We start from the raw sequence: 19,193 nt of genomic DNA on the forward strand, positions 1-19,193 counted from the left end.
ATTTTATGATCATTTCATACTAAATGTAAATTGTGTGTAGTCATCACATAGAGGTTAAACGACCTAAAAATAAGTTATCCATGTAGCCATTTTGGATATTTTTTAACTCTATAAAGTGGTAAGGAGTGTCAACCAATGCAATACTCAAGAGCTACTCGAGTGGTACATAATTGGATGAGCTCTTAAGGTAGTGTATAGGGCTATTTCGTTGTAGTAATACTATGTGAGCACTTGTGAGGATTTTTTATCGTGACAGACCACCTTTGAGCCTTTGTTACGCGACCGTTTAGAGCTTACGAAATCTATGATTGTAATTGCACTATCTTTTAAGTGTTTGCTAAAATAGTTGCTTATTGAATCCCAATTTAAATGTTTCCTTTAACTCATCCCTTTTTTTTTTTACAAGTCGCATGAGATCATAAAAAGTTTTGGGAAGTAATTCTTTTGTGAACGGACACACAAGGATGTCGTATGACTTAAGCAAAAACCAACTAAGTTCGTGACAGATGGTATCAGAGTATGACACACACACTTAAAAACACTTGGTATGCAAGCGTGGGGGATCTAGCAGGGTTGCATTGAGGGCAGCTAGCATGCATGAATGTTTGAATGAAACAAGCGTTAAAATATAGGGAAAGGAATCACTTAAAGGAGCAGGCATCCAAGATTGGTATTTAGAGGAATAACTAATCCTTCACACGAGAGGCACCATAAGGATAAGAGAGCTAGGAAGAACATATAGCGCACAAAAGTTAGGATAGCTAAGTTTGAGCTATGACTTGACATCGACAACACAACTTAATGGTGCTCAAGGCAAGTGAGGTACTTAATGAGACTATGCAAGGAGGGATGGGTTGCTCGACGACCAAAAGAGTTATGCGAATCTCATTGAAATGAGGAGAATTGCTAACTCGAAGAATTTAGTACTCATGCAAGGGCTTGTATATGGATGATAGACTATCCGTGGCCATCTCAAGGCGATCGAAAATTGACGCTGTGGAGCATTGAAACTTTATCTTCGACATGGGAAGGACACATTCGTAGAAAGCTGAAGTGTATAACAAATTCAACATATTGTTAAGCCTTGAAGGGTGTAGTGGCAGTTATATTAGCAAAGAGTCATAATGTAGCAAGCGTGTTCATAGGGACAATACCGTGCATAGTTTATTTAGTAAAAAGGAGTAGTATAAGGGATGGTGATCTCCGGAACTTCCAAAGGGAAGGATGTGAAGAAAAAAATTGCCCCAACAGGATAGATATGTTGGTGGATGAGTTGATACATGATCTCACATGAGGTAACATGTTGGTGGACGCATTGCGAGATCAAGTGGAGAACTAACTTAAAACAACACCATAAAGACATCGATGTGGAGATCAAAGTTAATAGAGAGCTAACTCGTGAAATAATAGGCGCGAGGGCCACCATTAACTAAATACAAACCGAGAAGCAGAGAAATTTGGGTGGAACTTGGTAAAGTGCCCAAGTCACATGAATGAAGTCGATATAAAAGATGAAACATGGAGCATAAGCACAAAGCTTTCCTTGATAGAGGTCAAGGATATGAACTCTTGCAAAGACAAGCAATTTCATTTTGTTCCATAGGTCTCTCATTCTAATGGAACGAACTCATCTTGTATGATGCTAAAGTTAAAAGGAAACTTCGAGACACCTTATTTCCTCCGTCAAATTTTTATTGAGATAAAGTGCATGTGTCTCGAAGTTTCACTCAATTTAGGGATATAAAATTAAGATCAGAAAACCTTGGCACGAGACAATAAAATACGAAGACAAATACCCTTGAAGAACATGTCATAATGTTGCCATGCGAGTACCATAAGAGATATTCATCTCATAAATATCAAAATACAATGAAGATATCACCAATATATATATATATATATATATATATATATATTCATCTCGTATGTATATATAAATTTTCCATAGGTCATCGTTCATTTAACTCACAGCATACGAAATGTTTCCTAGTGATACTTAATGGTTCACAAATATATTGTTGGCGTATGAACTAAAAAGAGCTCCAGTTACATGTCAAGAATGATAAAAACTTCATAATGTGACACTATTCCTCTTTCGAAATGAAATTATTTAAGAAATCCATGTTTTTAATAATAACTAACAGAAAATTTAGTGGTCACAACCACACTCGCCAATTGGATGATTATTGCCATTCCGTAATAACCTTCTTGGAGCTCAGATTCGACCGAGGCAAATGTCCGCAGGTTGGGGCGCAGCAACAGAAATAGCTAAACCAAGATCAGCTGCTACTGGCAGCAGCTGATGCTTCTGCGGCCTTTTTCTCTTTCTGCTTCTCACGGCGCTTTTTGTTTCGCAATGCATTTTTGCTCATCTCCCTGAATATACAGACGGCATGGTGGTACTTGGTGATTAGTCCATTATGATAGGAAGGAGGTTGAAATGAAAACTTAACCAAAGAGAGAGAACGACGATGATGACAGAGGAACTTACTCTGAAGGGGCCGTTCCTCCGAAAAGCTGCCAGTTAAAAGAGGAAAGTACCATTAAACATCTCCCATCATTGAATAATATGTAATAGTGGGCCTAATATACTAATATACATTCTTCAAGATATGATCTTACAGCCATATATTTAAGAAAGCGACTCGAGGTACAAACTATACTAACTTTTGTTATGTACTAAATAATGCAAATGAAGAAAAAATTTGCACACGATATCACACCACCTGACAAGTGACAAGCATTTGGAAAAAAGCTACATAGTAAAGACACCGTGGTTACTTTCACTAACTGAACTTCAATTAACTTGAAGAAGATGTTCTCTATAATTTTCACCAAATGCAACCAATACACTGTTATAGTTGGGATCAGTGTTGCAAAGTGGAGATCATTACCTCTCTTTTTATATGCCACAACTACAGATTTTTCTCATGAACTGCTTACTAGTTCCACTAGTTATTTGAGTGTAAAAACATTTTGCAGTATCACTGAAAGTTATTACAGAAACCAACTAAAAATTATTTTTCTTATAAACAGAATGTTATCAACAGCAACCGATAATACAATGGTGAACAAAGCCAAAGAGAGGCCATAATCAAATTTGACAGCTACAGATATTCTAGTCTAAGAAATTCAATAAATTAGAGAAATAGATGTCGAAGAATCTATCAACTAATTTCATGCAGATGCAATGTGATCAAGTGATTCCAAGCACTGAACCAGAATAATAATTTCATATTCATAAGTTCAAATGTATTAACAGGAATTTTGCCAATACTGACACACTAAATAACCCAGTTTGATATTTAGGAATGTATAACAAAGATCCTAGGAAGACAGTCGTGTTCTCTTAAATTCCAGGGGTGACAGAAGACACAACCATGTGGTGAATGTAGCTGAAACTGATTTTAAGAATGAACAGGAACTCTAATGTAAGACCAGGAAAACTACCAGCATTAGTACAACACTGGAATTATGTGGGAAAATCTAAACAATGAGCAAACTGTTGGTCATTACCAAATATAATAAAAATGATTCAGAAGAATGATCATAGTTTCACCAGCATGGCATTCTATTTGAGATTGAATGGAGACCATAGACACCCCATATTGGCATTCTATTAAAAAAAAATTAACATATGAATTGTTGAAAGAACACCTCACGCTTTACCATTCTCTATTACTAGAATTTGCACAAGAATTTGACTAGGGGCGAATATTTGATTGTTTTAAGTAATGGAAAAGCACGATTGCTTATGGTACAAGAAACAAACATCATAGTTACGGAACACCTCACACTTAACCATTCTCTAGTACTAGTATTGGCACAATAATTTAACCTTGGTACAAGAAATTTTCAAGTATAGAAAAGCACAGGTGCCTATGGTACAAGAAAGAAACACCATAGTGATAGAACATAATTCTCATAATATATCAATTCAAAAATCAGGAGAATAGGGCAAATGTTTTCACCATCATAGTGAACAACAGACTTGTGATTCAATTTTGTTGTCATTGCAATCTTTTGCCAAGAAAACAAAAAATAATGCCAATGCCAACATTATCAGTGTTGTCACAGTGCCCAACAGTATCAACGTTGTCACTGGTAAATCACCTTAATATGCTCCCCTGGATCGCCATACGTTTGTACATACAATACTTTCACTTATAAATTGTTTAATTTGAGATAATATGTATAGACTTTAATTTTTCAAATTCCTTATTCCAATTGTTTATGCAAAATGTAATATAGTTTTGAAGTATTCTTGAATATCTTAACATCATTAGACTAGAAAACAAAGTGTGTTAACATGTTAATTTTCCAATGATAGCATATATGAGATAACTATAACATTATATATGTACAAAAAAAAAAAGGATGAAATGAGTTATCTTAAAATTTGTATCTATGTTACCACCTGTGTGCCTAGTCACTTGGACTATAGGACAGGCACATTGTGTAGGTCTAGATAATTTGACAATTGTGATAAGTACAAATGTCCTTTGGGTAAACCATCCAACTATTATTACAACTAAACATAGTCTAGTTACAGCATAATACACCATACGCTGAGAAATGAAAAGAAAAGAAAGAAAGAAATAAGATATAAGCAAAAAAAAAAAAGAAGAGGAAGACACCTGGCATATATAGCCTTCTATAGTTACAATTGTGATAAGTACAAATGTCCTTTTTGGGTAAACCATCTAACTATTATTACAACTAAACATAGTCTGGTTACAGCATAATACACCATACACCGAGAAATAAAAAGAAAAGAAAGAAAGAAGATATAAGCAAAAAAAAAAAAGAGGAAAACGTCTGGCATATATAGCCTTCTATAGTTAGCATGTGTACCCATAGTCATAGAATGCAAAATGTTCCTCTAAACCTCTTTTTTAATACCATATTTTTCAGTTCATTTGACAAAGATATCTTTCTAAGACATCCAAGGATGGAACAAAAGTGTTTGTCTCCCTTTTGGTGTTATACAAGCAAGGGTAAATATGAGCCTGATCTCGAAACCATCATCTAGCTATGCTTCAGTGTCCAAAAGATGTTTGTACAAGATCCATTCTTCCATGGCAGGCTAGGTCAATATTGGAAGTATTTGAGTTATTTGTCTCATTAGCTAATAACAATTTTATGGGGTGAACCCAATGCACGAACCTCGACTCTAGTTAATTCATGGGCACTAGCAGAATAAAGTGTATGCACCAAAAAACAGGAGAAGTTGTTTAAGAGAGCTATAGATGCAATATGCACATAGTAAGTTGCAAGGATATAAATTAAAAGACACATTTTTGTTGGTTTTGTATGCAAATGAATAAATAAAAGAGATTCAGGATTCTGCCTCTAGGCTTTAGGATATCATTAGTCATGAGTGTCAAAGAATAGTTCACACTTAAAAGTTTTCATCTTATGCAATAAGTTTTCCTACCTGTTTCATTGACTATGTTATTAGCTGATAACCTATGATTCTGATGGTTCCATGATTCCATCACTGCTAACATAAATACAATGTAATCCATCTGTTGTATGTAAAACTAAGGATTGCTGCCATCCACAAATAGGAATGATCAATACAGAACTGAAGAAACTATATTTGATAGTTATAACCAGTCAAGACCAGTAATCTCCACAACTTGATTGTAAAATTATGATACAAACATATTAACTTGAACAAGAGCATGAGAAACATAAATACCTCTGCCTTCACTGAAGCAGCATTTTTAGCATGGGGTGGGCGGTATGCAGCTGGTTTTTGCACACTGCTAGCTTGAATGTTGCTTCTTGTCTCTGATGATGATTTTGGAACTTGAACTGAAACAATCAATATAACCAAACTGAGCCAAGTAGAATGATTATGTTGTCAACGTAGCACTTGTGAAAAATGCAACCTTTCTTTTCATTATTATCAATCTTCAAAGTTTCGACAGACTTGACAAGCTCATTTATATCATCAAACCGTTCAGGTGCCTCTGGCTTCCAGTCGGCCTGCATCAATAGAGTGGGCCATTATGAATAGTTCATCAACTAATTTTAGGTATGGTAATTCTATGGGATTTAAATATAAATTGGCATGCTAAAGAAAGATTATCAGATACCTGATACAACTTACTGAACATCTTTTTAAAATAAAGGGACCCATCATATCGGAAGATTTTTATCCTTAAAAGAGAAAATTGAGCATTAACCACAAGGGTATAGTGAAAACAAGAAATAAGTGAAAGTTTGAAAATACCCATTGTCTATCTGTAGTCTTGGTGCTGTTGTGGCAGTCATGAAATACTGTCCATCAGGAGACCATTCACTGGTCACTGACCATTCTGCTTTTGTTGTTCCAAGCAACTTCTTTTCTGTATAGTCCCAAAATGCCTATGGAAAAGGAAAGAAAATGAACAATGACTGAACAAAAGTACATTAGAAGATAGATATATCAGTTCATGCTGAAGTGATAAGAACCAAAGTATGCAATTTCGTACCATATCGGAGTTTCGACGTTCGCTCAATATGGTACGAAACTGTATACCAAGAGGTATACCGTTCGGTATACCGCTTGGTATATATATATACATCGCCTCTCTCTTCTCCCAGGTGGGGTGACATCGTCTCGTTTATATATATATATATATATATATATATATTTATATTTATATATATAATATTATATATATTTTTATATAAGGCGACGTCACGTCACCTCGACGACGTTGCCTTTTATAAAATATTTATATATAAATATTTATATATATATATATATATATATATATATATATATATATATATATTTCGTTCCGTCCGGTAATGGGTGGTCCATGTACCAGTAAGCTGATGGATCGGTACGTACCGCCCGTACCCGGCGATATTATTTGAAATTGCATACCTTGATAAGAACTGTGTTAACCTCGTAAGGTGAAGCGGCTATGAGCAGGGAAAGCTTCTCTGTAGTCTAGGATGAAGTGTTTGCTTTGGAAAGCTGAGTCAGCAGTATTTCTAGGATGAAGTGTTTGATTCCATAAATAGGAACTTAGAATCCGCCCAATCTCTCAACTAATTCTCTTAATCCTCATTTATTAAATTTCAACATTTCTCTACTGTTTACTTGTCATAACTATAAGATTCTAACCTACAAGTTTCTGTTAACTACAATCCTCAATAGCCTCATCACAATAATAATCACGATTGCTATCTAATCCTCAATTATAATTCAGCATCAATGAGATCATATCAGTGTTGCGATGCACAGCTGGATTACATCATCTGTCACCAACCAGCTAAGCTCGCATGGGTATATAGCATGGGCCAAATGAACTGGTCCAGAAGGGCTAGGATAGCCCCAACGATCAGCATCTAGGTAATATAAAGAGTCACTTCCTGACCAAAGGAAATGGTTCAAAAACACCCTTTACTCAGATCAGATAGGGAACTGACAGAAGGAGAAATCCCATATGGAGAAACCATGGTCAAACCAACAAAGGGCCAGTAGAGCAGCATTCCTAAAGGTAGGTTACTCTTTTATTATTTATTAAATACTGTTTAGGGTTTTGATCATAAACAATAGAGAGGACATTTTGAGCCTCCGTGGTAGCTTGTTGGACTATGTTTTCATTCTAATGCAACAATAACTTTTGCTCCCCCTCTTTCTTGCCCTATATTTCCCTAAATCTCTTTCTGGAAGCTTCTCTTCTCAAATTGAAGTAGCATCTTGTAGTTCTAATTCCTAATACTTCAGCTAGAGACATGGACCCAACAATCATGGTAAAATGAGAAAACATGACAGTGGAACAGAAAATGCCAAAAAAATCTCATCCAACTCTTCAAATGCCTCAGAAGTGTGGCCATCGATTTCCCACAAGCAGAAGGAATGTGCTGATGTCATCACACTTTTCCAGCCCTCCTTGCTTTTTTTCCTTCTATTATATAGTTTCATTTTGTATACATGATGAATCTTCCAAGCAGGAAAGCAATTTCAACTATTCCAGTAATTATTCTGTGGTCCAATGAAGGCATTTTCACTCAAGGCACTAGCAGGGATTATTGCCACCATCAGACAATTAGATTTATTTCTCGACATGGGATACTTATGCCAGGTTGAGGATGACTTCTGAGAATCCATTGTAGCAACACCTTACATCAACGCAGATATATGCCTTATTAAAGGACTATTAGGTGTAGACTCCCGCTGGTCCAAGCAGCATCCGTCACATACGTAAATGCTAAGTTAAAATTTATATGCTACATATCAGACATTTCAAAACAATAAAGGGTGGAACTATTGTGAATTCCATAAAGGGAGGACAAAACTGCTGAAAGAAAGTTACCGAGGGAAAACAACACTTTGTGAATGAAGTAATCAAGCATAACTTACAAGCCTAAACGTTTTGGGGTGGCTATGGATCAAGCATACCATGATGAACATAAATTGAAAATGAAAGAGCAATTAACTAGTGTCATGAAACAAACAAACAGAATAAATGCATTTACCATCCCTAAAACATACCATGTCACCAGGCAAATTGCCAAAGCCAGCCAAACATATAACTGAAACAAAAAAGAAGTTAAGGAAACAAGAATGAGCTGATGCACAAGGCATCTCACTTAGTGAACTGCCCAGTAAATAATACATACAGAGCGCCTTGTATCAACATTAACAAGTTACCAGATTAATAACTGAAGGATACGTCTTCCTTTTGGGTTGAATCTAATTGTGTTGTAAGAACCTTGACCAAGCTCGAGTAGTGGATTGCATTTCCTGTCAAATATTGTTGCTCTTGCAGGCATGACTGAGACAAGTGAAGGATCAAACAGAAGCTAGACAAGCCATCAACAATTGAAATGCAGAAAGAAGTAGGAAAACAAGAAAGACAAGAAGGATACATCCATAAACAACAGCAAACTCTAAGCCTGAATAAGACCACTGAACATCATGCACGGGTCCCTCTTTTCCTGTCATTTTCTTGCAGCAATCAAGCCAGTTGACTTTGCTATTACCAGGGATTATAAGAATGAGAGACTTAACAATAAAGACTTACGAAGAGGAACAAGTCCCTCGTGACTTCCATCAGTTGTTAAATAGTTCAATTTTGATTCACCATAGTAACTCTGGTTGCTTTTATCAACATCAGATTGAGCAACTACTAGAACTCCAGATGAAATCTTGTTCCAATGCAATGCCACTGTGGAACAACGAAAGAAACTCCGCCTCGCAATTGGCTGAGTTTGCGCATCCTTACTACAAGAAAAGATCTGAACACTGGCAGGAATACCCTGAGCAAGAAGACAAATGTTTTCAGAATGAACTTTTTGCCAAAATATTTTACTAGATAGATTAGGATTAAGAACCTTTGATTCCGGTACAAATGCTGCAATGTAATGCCCAGGAGCCTTTGACAGCTCAATTGCAGCAATACCAGGTAGTCTTAATCTATGAATAATTCCTTTAGAGAAATCCTTCGAGTCAAAAAACTGTATCTCATTTGTTGCCATTCGACAGGCAACAGATTCATCGGAGGTGAATATAATCGATGGCCTGAGAATTTAACCAACATTAAATAAGCAGCATTTCACGTATTACACCCTATACAGAGGGGGAAAAGTCACAAATGCAAACCATGTGGTCTTAGACATATTTTTCTGGAAATGCTGATAAACAGCTGCACCAGTCTGTACTTCCCACAGCACAACATTTTTATCCTGTGGTGTAGTGGCTTTATGGAATGTTTGGAGATAGGTCCCACATGGAGACAAAGTGGCAGCAAGAAGGGAGGGTATGTCAAAGGATCTGATCTCAGTGGAGCTGCAACAATCTTGAACACTGATGACAGTATTGCTTTTGGTCACCATAAGCCTAGATCCATTTTCACTGAACCTTGCAGCGGTACAAGGAACTTTCTCAAGTTTGACAAGCGGCTGGCCATTGCTGAATGGAGGTCCTTTCCAGATGGAGAACACTTCTGGTTCTCGTGCTTAAGTAATAAAAAGAATAACATGGACAAAGAATTAGTAACACAAGCATAGGAGAAAATTATACAAAAGCTACAAAAGTGTACCTAGTATCTCCAATGTTGGTGATTGAACAAGAGAAGACATTGGACCCTTATTCTAGTGTAAACTTCAAAGGGTTTTAAAAAGAAGTCAGTCTTCAGCTTTAAGCAGTTCTGGTATCTTGCAAAATTGATCAGAAAAGCAGTACCTATTCTGCATAAAGTTATGAGACCATAATGATTTGATGACAAGCTACCAAACATATACAGAAAAATCTACAAAATACCAAATTCCATTGGTGATAAAGATATCAAATGGATTTAGAAATCCTTATTGGATATGTCCACATTTAGGCTTTTTAAGTAGGGATTTCTTATTTCCTATTTATTTCTCCTTGCAATTTAACAACCTCCTGTAAGATTACATCCCTATTTCAATCTGACTAACAATACAAGTAATTAGGCCATGTGGCCAGGGTTGAAGCCTATGAATTAATCCAAAACATATCAGTCTTAAGACCAACTTGTAATCCAGACCATGTTCCCTGGTTGGAACTTTTACAGTTTATCGAAAACAAATCAATCTTAAGACATGTATTACGCTTCACCAACATGACTAATGTCAGTTCTAGCCAAAATTATGACTTTATCCCTATGTATGGTCTTGAATAACAAAAGCTGTCTGTCTCCATTTTACTGCAACATCTCCCACAAACACACAATAAACATCTTGGTATATGCCACTTACAACCATGAGTCTACATCTTTTACACATGTTTACAGTTTACAAAACATTATAAAGAGACATGTATAGGATGGTTAAGAGTTGTATTCCAGCACATTTTACTGTTGCTGACAAGCATTAACTTTTCCTAGCATGTCCTGTGCCAATAACACGGAAAGTAGTCTACATCATTTAGATAATTTATATTTAAGATTTAAAATAACCATCAAGAATCATCTGCGAGAAATGAAACATGAACATGATTATGAAATTAAACCATTGAAACATGTTGATGATTATTTCACTGTTTACTACACAATCGACTAATCCAATAAACACTAAACATGGACCATCCATGTATGATCTTGATTGGTGAAGTAATCTATGAAGACATCAACATAGGCATGCACCAATATGAATAGATTAGATCTGTTTGCATCCCAAACACAGCTCTTGTTACATCCCAAATTAAAAAAAACCCATCATTTTATTATTCATAATTTATAGAAGACTTTTTTATATCTTTGAATTCAAATCCTTGTCTCTACAACACTAAATATTTTTTAAGTGCAAAAACATCACATCTATTTAGTAGGGCCACAAGTGACGAAAAAGTCTTCTCCACCGAAGCCCTAGATCTATTACAAAGTAGTAAGTTACTCTGAAAATAAATATAGGATAAAAATACATCAACAACCACACATACTGATAAGAACCTCTAAAAAATCATAAAAATAATAAATACATTCGTGCAATATATACAAATGTCAACAATTTAATATGAAATGATAACATATCAATTCATTATAAAACTCATATATCAGAAAAACAATGATAATTCTTATGCAATAAACAAAGTCATGCATTAGTCACATGCAACACATCTCGATGACATTCATAACAGTCAAATAACAAAGGCACACATCACACTAATGGTGCACCCTTCCAACAACGAATGGAGATGCATACTTTATGGGATGGATTCCTCCCAATAGCGACTGAAGAGAACCCATATCGCACTTCCAATAGCGGATGAAGTGGTATCCCTCACCCGCTCATGTGGAGACACGTTGCTCCCAACAACGAATAGAGAAACTATCTAATCATCACGCCTGATGGCCCGTTAATCCCGGAAGGGAATCGCCCTACTTGCTCTCAACGAGGATATATAAACAATCATGTTCATTCATTTACACTAATCCATTCATCCATGCATGCATCCAAAAAGTAATATGATAAAATATTATGAGAGACCAAGCTTAATGTATGATCTGCTAAACTATGTCCATTGATAGCCCTACACTGTGATGGACCCGTATCTCCTTTCATAGGTTGCACTTTCAATGTGGATGACTCGATATAGTCACATATACTACATGGTAAACATCACATCAATATCATCAATTTAATCTAAAAAATAAGAAAAAATTAATAATCATTTCCAAATGACTCTTTCAGATAAAACTTTTAAGTTAATTAAATCATAAAGATAAAAGACATTAATATCTTAATAATCCTCAATCAACCAAAACCCTAATTGGAATAGCCTAATTGACTTGACTTAAACCAAACTCAATTCAATTAGGACCTAACGGAACCAACCTCAAATCTTTATAGAATCGGTCTGGAATCACTCTAGACTGGTATTTGATTGATTTCAATTAGATCAAGTAGGCTTGAATCGGTCGAGTTGGTGTGGGATCACCCTGAATCGATCAAACCTGTTTGATTCAGTCAACTAATGAGCACAAACTAATATAGAGAAAAGAAATTGGACTATGTTCCATTGTGCTAGCCCAAACCGAACAGACCCACTTGAGCCTTAAACGGGTCACGCGCACCGTACATGCCTGTCCCAAGTAGCAGGCTAGGCAGAGGTACAATGGGCTGGAAAGAGAGGCGACGATGTATCTAGCGACAATCGTATAACTAAGCAGGCTTAACTTTACAAGCTGAGTTGAGCCATACTCACGAGTTGGACTAAGCCTTACCACTAAACTGGGCCACGCTTGGCACGCGGGTTGGGTCATGCCTAGCCACATGGGTTGGGTCATGCCTGGTTATATGAGCTTGACCGTGCTCAGTCACATGAGTTAAATCATACTTGGCTATATGGGTTGCATCGTACCTCGTCACATAAGCTAAGTCATGCTTAGCCTACATGGGTTGAGTCATGTCTAGCCCACAAAGGTTGAGCCATGCCTAACAACATGGGCTGAAATATACCTAGACACATGGGCTAGATCATGCTTGGCCACATTAGCTGAGCTGTACCTAGTCATGTCTAACAGCATGGGTTGGACCATACATAACCACATGGGTTAGATTATGCCTGACCACATGTTGTCACGGACAAACTTCGAAACAAGGTGTTTGATGTAATGCTTATATATGTCCGTGTCTTTTGGCATGTTATGCCTTGTACAGAATGTAGAGGGGTGGCCGAAGGCTTAATAGTCCCATTTTAGTTGGGTTGGTGGCCTCTTTAGGCTTGTAAATAAAGGTTGTGTCATGTGGACACGTGCGAGAGATTTTCGGTCTGTAATGGACCATTTTACCCTTTGTTGTGCCACTGTTCAAAGCTTGTAATGTTTGTTTGTAATTTGCATTGTCTATGAAGTGTTTTTCGGAGATGTTTGCTTGTGGATCCCGATTGAGGCGTTCTCTCTAACCCGTTCTCTCTTTTGGTGGTCCTAAGGGACAATGGGAGGCTTCGGGGAGGCTGACCTTTGCGGACGGACGCGCAAGGGTGCCGCACGACTTAGGCAAAACCAGCTAAGTCCGTGACAGATGGTATCAGAGCGGGACAAGCACTCATAGAAACACTTAGCATGCAAACGTGGGGGACCTAGCGGGGCTGCGTTGAGGGCAGTCAGCACACGCGCGACCGTTTAGGGGAAAACAGGCATGGAGATGTAGGGAAAAGGAGTCGCTCGGAGGAGCGGGCATCTAGCATTGGCATTCAGAGGAATGACCAACCCTTCGTGCAAGAGGCACCACGAGAACAGGCAAGCTTGGAAGAATTTGGAGCGCACAAAGGTTGGGATGGCTGAGTTTAAGCTACAGCTCAACGTTGACAACCATACTTGATGGTGCTCTAGGCAAGCGAGGCGCTTGGCAAGAATGAGACTATGCAAGGTGGAATGAGTTGCTCAACGACCAAAAGAGTTATGCAAAGCTCACAGAGGTGAGGGGAATTGCTAACTCGAAGAATTTGGTACTCATGCATGGGCTTGTATGCGGACGATGGAATGTTCGTGGCCATCCCAAGGCGACCGAAACTCGGCGCCATGGAGCATTGAAACTTTCTCTTCGGCATGTGAAGGATACGTCCGTAGGAGGCTGAAGTGTGCAACGAGTTCAGCATGTTGCTAGACCTTGAGGGGCGCAGCGGGGGCTGTATTGACGGGGAGGTGCAATCTAGCAAGTGCGTTTGCAGGAGGCAGAACAATGCACAGTTTGTTCAGCAGATCGGAGTAGTCCAAGGGGATGGTGGTCTCCGAAACGAAGAGAGATGTTGCTCCAATGGGATAGTTATCCAGGAGGGATAAGTCCCGGCTCTCCAGAGGGAGAATCATGTGAGATGGACCTCACAAGTTGAGGAGGAGTACCTCAACAAACAACAACTCCACGAAGCTCGATGGACTGAGCAAGCGGCGAGGAGTCGTCGCATGATCTCGCTTGAGAGAATGCATTGGTGGATGCATTGCGAGATCAAGTGGGGGAGCGACCCAAAGCAACTCAAATGGAGGCACACTTGGAGTCGATATGGAGATCGGACTCAAGGGAGGGCTGACCCGTGGAATGGTGGACGCAAGGGCCACCATCGACTCAATGCAAACACGAGGAGCGGAGCAACTTGGGTGTAACTTGGCGAAGTACTCAAGCCGCTTGAAGGGAGCCAGCATAGAAGTTGGAACATGGAGCAGAGGCACAGTGCTTTCCCTAGACAGAAGTCAAGGACATGAACTCTTGCAGAGGCAGGAGTAGAATCATGTTGTTCCATGGGTCCTTCATTCTGATGGAGCGGACTCATCTTGCATGGTGCCAAAGACGAAGGGAGCTTCGGGGCACATGCACCTTATCTCGGAGGAGCATTTGATGGAGGAACTAAGGCGACTCAATTTGCGGAGGCGAAGTTGGGTTCAGAAGGCCTTAGCACGGGGCAAGAGGACGCAGAGGCGGATACTCTTGAAGAATATGCCACAGTGTTGCCATTCAAGTTGCCATGAAGGAAGCGGTGCGCAGCGGAGATTGTGCTGGTAGGGGCAGAGGCCCAGGATCCAGACAATGGTGCACTAATTGCAGCGAAGTCGAGGGACTTCGGGAGCTACTAGGCGACGGACTGTCCTAGAGTGGTGCTTCATCTAAGTGTGACCCAAGAGTGGGTAGATGAAGGTCGATTGCCAAAGGAGCGAACAAAATCGAAGGTGGAGGAGACCCTGCGATGTATTGGCAAAGGCCACACATGGAGGGTTCACAATTCGAGTTTATTCCACAAGGATCAGAATGCAATGGAGATATCACCAGGAGGCGACATGGTGCAGCGGATCGTGGTGGAACAGTTCGTGGCAATGCGATACACACGACACAGTCCCGGGAGGGACTTGATCATATGGAGGTATAATCGGGAGTTACTGGAAGCTCCACTTCGGTGAACAACACGACGGCAAGAAGGGCTATGGATTCAAGGAGTGAAGGCCATGGTACCGCAGAGGCGGGTCTTCCGTGAGTGCATCGAATTTTGTATCGGATGAAAACCTTGGTCATCAGCATATGGGGGCTGTGTTCCACCAAGGGAAGAGTTCGGATGCAAGTACCAGTGAGTCCCATGGGAGGGACTTGATCATGCAGAGGTATGATCGAAGCAGCTGGAGAGTTGGACTGCTCCAGAGCTCATATTCGCTTAAGGGAGCCCGACAAGTCAAAGGACAAGGTCGAGTAAGCGGACGTTGCTACCAAGGAAGCTAAGGAGAACAGAATCGGTGCAAACCCTACAACGTGATGGCGGAGGCCATGCATGAGAGTTGCAGTCTGTCTTTCCATCGACCAAACGGACTGCTTGGAGAACACAGAGGTGTTGAAGCAGAGGGTCGAAAGGGGCGAGGAAGCGACGACGAGTCCAAAGGGACTTAGCTACCCAAAATCAAGCAATCAGTTAGGATGGAGGTGGACTCGGAGGAGTGTCACGGAGGCATATCTACTGATTGTGAAGAAAAGGGATGCAGATGCGAGGCGACGGATAGTAGTGCCATGGGCATGGCAGCGCCATGGTACCGCAGAGGCGGGACTTCCGTGAAGGTCATTGATCCCTTGCTCTCATGGAGGGAGAGCGCTTGGTCGTGAAAGGGGCCGAGGAGGTGGAGCATGCAGAGGCAATCTCCAAGTACCGAGACAAGGTTGAAGGGTAGAGGCCGAGGAACTTCGTAAGACCGGTGTCAACAAGTTTCTCATCAAGATAGCCGTAAGTGAAGGACTTCGGGTCATGCAAGAGTGCACGACCAAGGAACGAAGCAAGCAGTACGTGGTGCTGCACCTTTGCTACTCAGTGGAGTAGGCGGCAGGGTTGATGGAGAAGACGGTACAATCCCAGAGGCGACCTCATCTATCAGAGAATTACTCCAAGTTGGGGTGAAAACTTCCTGCATTCCAAAAGTTAAATGGCATTGAGAAGGTGAATCACAGTAGCTAACTCAACGCAAGGAGTGCAACCACTTCATGTGCTTCAGAAGTGTGAGCAAAGAGCAGGCGAAGGCCAGTAACCAGCTCGATGCATGAAGTACAACCTCGAGGAGGCGGGCGAAGTCAAGTAACCTTTGCCTTCTCAACTCTTAAGAGGATGGGCGAAACCGAGTACCCCAATTCTCTTATCTATCCAGCAGAGGAGCTCTGCACAAGTTCAAAGACCCTTCGAAGATAATGGAAGACAATAGTTGTCAAATCCTCACCAACGGCGATCAGTGCTACTGAGAGTAGATTGTCCGCTTCATTTCCCAACGAAATGCCAATCGAAAGCGGAAGTGATGCGAACCTACTTGGATGTGACAACTAACTGAAAGAAGAGTCAATGAGCAGATTCTGTGGAGGAAGGACCCAAAACTTCAGAAGTTTGCGAGACGATGCTCGTTAAAGCTCCAACAAGCATCCACCCAGTTCAAGCAGCATGTGGAATTTGAGAGACTGGCGCAGTAAGGATGGTCTTTTCCTTCATCTGGGGGATCCGCAGGAATCAACAATGATCAACACAACTCAGCCAACCCCACATCAGAGTCAGAGTCATTGGTGAGTTGAAGCAACATGGCGGATCAAAGGTTCGACTACTCAAATACAGCAGCGGAGAGCAGCTGGGAGTCAAGAGGCGCATTGTAGCTGGAGCAGAAGATTGAAGATTCAGCAAAGGCGAGAAGTTGCAGTGTCGACAAAGGCTTCAACGAGGACGTCGAAGGAATAGGTGGGGGAGAATGTCACGGACAAACTTCGAAATAAGGTGTTTGATGTAATGCTTATATATGTCCGTGTCTTTTGGCATGTTATGCCTTGTACAGAATGTAGAGGGGCGGCCGAAGGCTTAATAGTCCCATTTTAGTTGGGTTGGTAGCCTCTTTAGGCTTGTAAATAAAGGTTGTGTCATGTGGACACGTGCGAGAGATTTTCGATCTGTAATGGACCATTTTACCCTTTGTTGTGCCACTGTTCAAAGCTTGTAATGTCTGTTTGTAATTTGCATTGTCTATGAAGTGTTTTTCGGAGATGTTTGCTTGTGGATCCCGATTGAGGCGTTCTCTCTAACCCGTTCTCTCTTTTGGTGGTCCTAAGGGACAATGGGAGGCTTCGGGGAGGCTGACCTTTGCGGACGGACGCGCAAGGGTGCCGCACGACTTAGGCAAAGCCAGCTAAGTCCGTGACAATGTGTTATGTTATATCTAGCCACATGGGTTGGTCTGGCCAATTAACTAAACTATGGTTAGACCCTAATTTTATCCTTCTTATTAAATTAGATTTTAATATTTTCAGAAGTACTTTAATATATTACAAAATAACAGATAACCTCAAATTTATTCTTTTTCATTCATTAACTAATTAAAATTCATGATTCAAAATTTAAACTAATTAAATCATAGAAATTCACACATAATTCCTTGAAACATAAATACATCTAAATAAATGTCTTAGAACTATTATTAAATTAACTAATCATTCTAACATCACAATTTAATTATCATTATTTATCAATCATAAAATTTTAAAATCAAAATATTATTAGGTATCATATAAATTATAACAATTCTAATATCAAATATTTTAAAATATAAATAAAATCTAATAAGAAAAAAATAGAGCATCCTACCCTTCCTCGAAGATCCTCACCTTGGAGAGTCCTCTCGAGCATGAGGAATAAGGGAGGGAGAGCCTCTTTATATAGGAGAAGAAGATTAGCTCTCCACCAAAGACAAGAAATAATTTATTTTTTATTTTTATTTTGCTTTCATACACAAAGATGGAATTATAATGTTTATTTCTTATGGTTCACACAAAAATAAAATTTGAACTATTTACTTTCTAAAAATTACGTCACTCATTAGGAAATAAATCAATTGATAATTTAATTAATTGAAAAATTCTTCCACGTGATTAAGGAAATCAATTTTAATCATTTCTTTAACCATATTATACAAACAAGGAAGTTAATAATTTAAATCAAAGTAATAATTTGATTTATGTCAACGGAGAAAAAAAAAATCATCGGTGATTACAGCTCTTCCTCGAAAAGTAACTGATTCTAGATAGCAAGGCCTCGCCAGCAACCATCGAACAACATAAACCCTCACAAGGAAGATAAAGAAAAAGGGGAAATCATTCACATACCGATCGTAGCCGTCAGTGCGCAGATCTCCAGGCCTCTTTCACCTCCGGCCGTCGCTCGACGATCCCGTGTCGTCGCGCCCGGCGTGGAAAGGAACGACGAAACCCTTCGATAGCTCGCGCCGAAATCAAGTAATCGACCGGGACGGGCACTTATGTGATTGCTGGTTCGGCTCGGTCGATTTTTCCGAACCAGTCCGGTTCGATCACACTTTTCGAGGCGCTCGCTGAACCCGAGTTAGAATACACAACGTCGGACGAGCCAAATCCTCTCGTAAGCCTCAAGTAATTAACTTCAATAAACGAATTCTTTTACATACCCCCCGATATAATTTTTAAGTAATGAATTTTTAAATGATACCAATCTCAATTCGAGTTTCAATTAACAAATAATAGCCAATTGACGTTATAAGAATATTTATAATATATGTATACATATATGTAGTTGTCGAAGGTTTAGACTGATTCCTCAATATTCATCATGCAAATAGGGCAAGTGTGAGGAGAATGTTTTGAGTTACAAGAGTTACCACCTATTAGTGGTTTACGGGCATCAATGCCATTAGAGTAATGGAAAGATAAGCTTCCTTAAATAGAACAACTCCATCTTGTTGTTCTTGTCC

The 19,193-nt window shown here is 39.5% G+C and overlaps 1 protein-coding gene across 3 annotated transcripts; it reads right to left on the reverse strand.

The window, feature by feature from the left end:
• Window positions 1-1,973: 1,973 nt before the first annotated feature.
• Window positions 1,974-18,703, reverse strand: LOC135676992 (uncharacterized). Of its 3 annotated transcripts, none has more exons than XM_065188787.1 (14): window positions 18,574-18,703; window positions 10,050-10,197; window positions 9,611-9,965; window positions 9,343-9,529; window positions 9,033-9,267; window positions 8,878-8,946; window positions 8,682-8,783; window positions 8,501-8,541; window positions 6,242-6,375; window positions 6,105-6,168; window positions 5,898-5,994; window positions 5,705-5,820; window positions 2,492-2,517; window positions 1,974-2,376 (listed from the first exon to the last, which is right to left on the reverse strand). In XM_065188787.1, exons 2-14 carry the CDS (start codon window positions 10,087-10,089, stop codon window positions 2,280-2,282), a joined length of 1,563 nt encoding a protein of 520 aa, XP_065044859.1. In that variant the 5' UTR covers window positions 10,090-10,197; window positions 18,574-18,703; the 3' UTR covers window positions 1,974-2,279. The 3 variants fall into 3 exon arrangements, with proteins under 3 accessions (XP_065044859.1, XP_065044861.1, XP_065044860.1); XM_065188789.1 differs by having other exon boundaries at window positions 10,050-10,111; window positions 18,574-18,694; XM_065188788.1 differs by having other exon boundaries at window positions 10,050-10,192; window positions 18,574-18,694.
• Between the last annotated feature and the right edge of the window lie 490 nt (window positions 18,704-19,193).

The sequence above is a fragment of the Musa acuminata genome, chromosome BXJ1-6, assembly GCF_036884655.1.
Source record: "Musa acuminata AAA Group cultivar baxijiao chromosome BXJ1-6, Cavendish_Baxijiao_AAA, whole genome shotgun sequence".
Taxonomy (NCBI): Eukaryota; Viridiplantae; Streptophyta; class Magnoliopsida; order Zingiberales; family Musaceae; genus Musa; species Musa acuminata.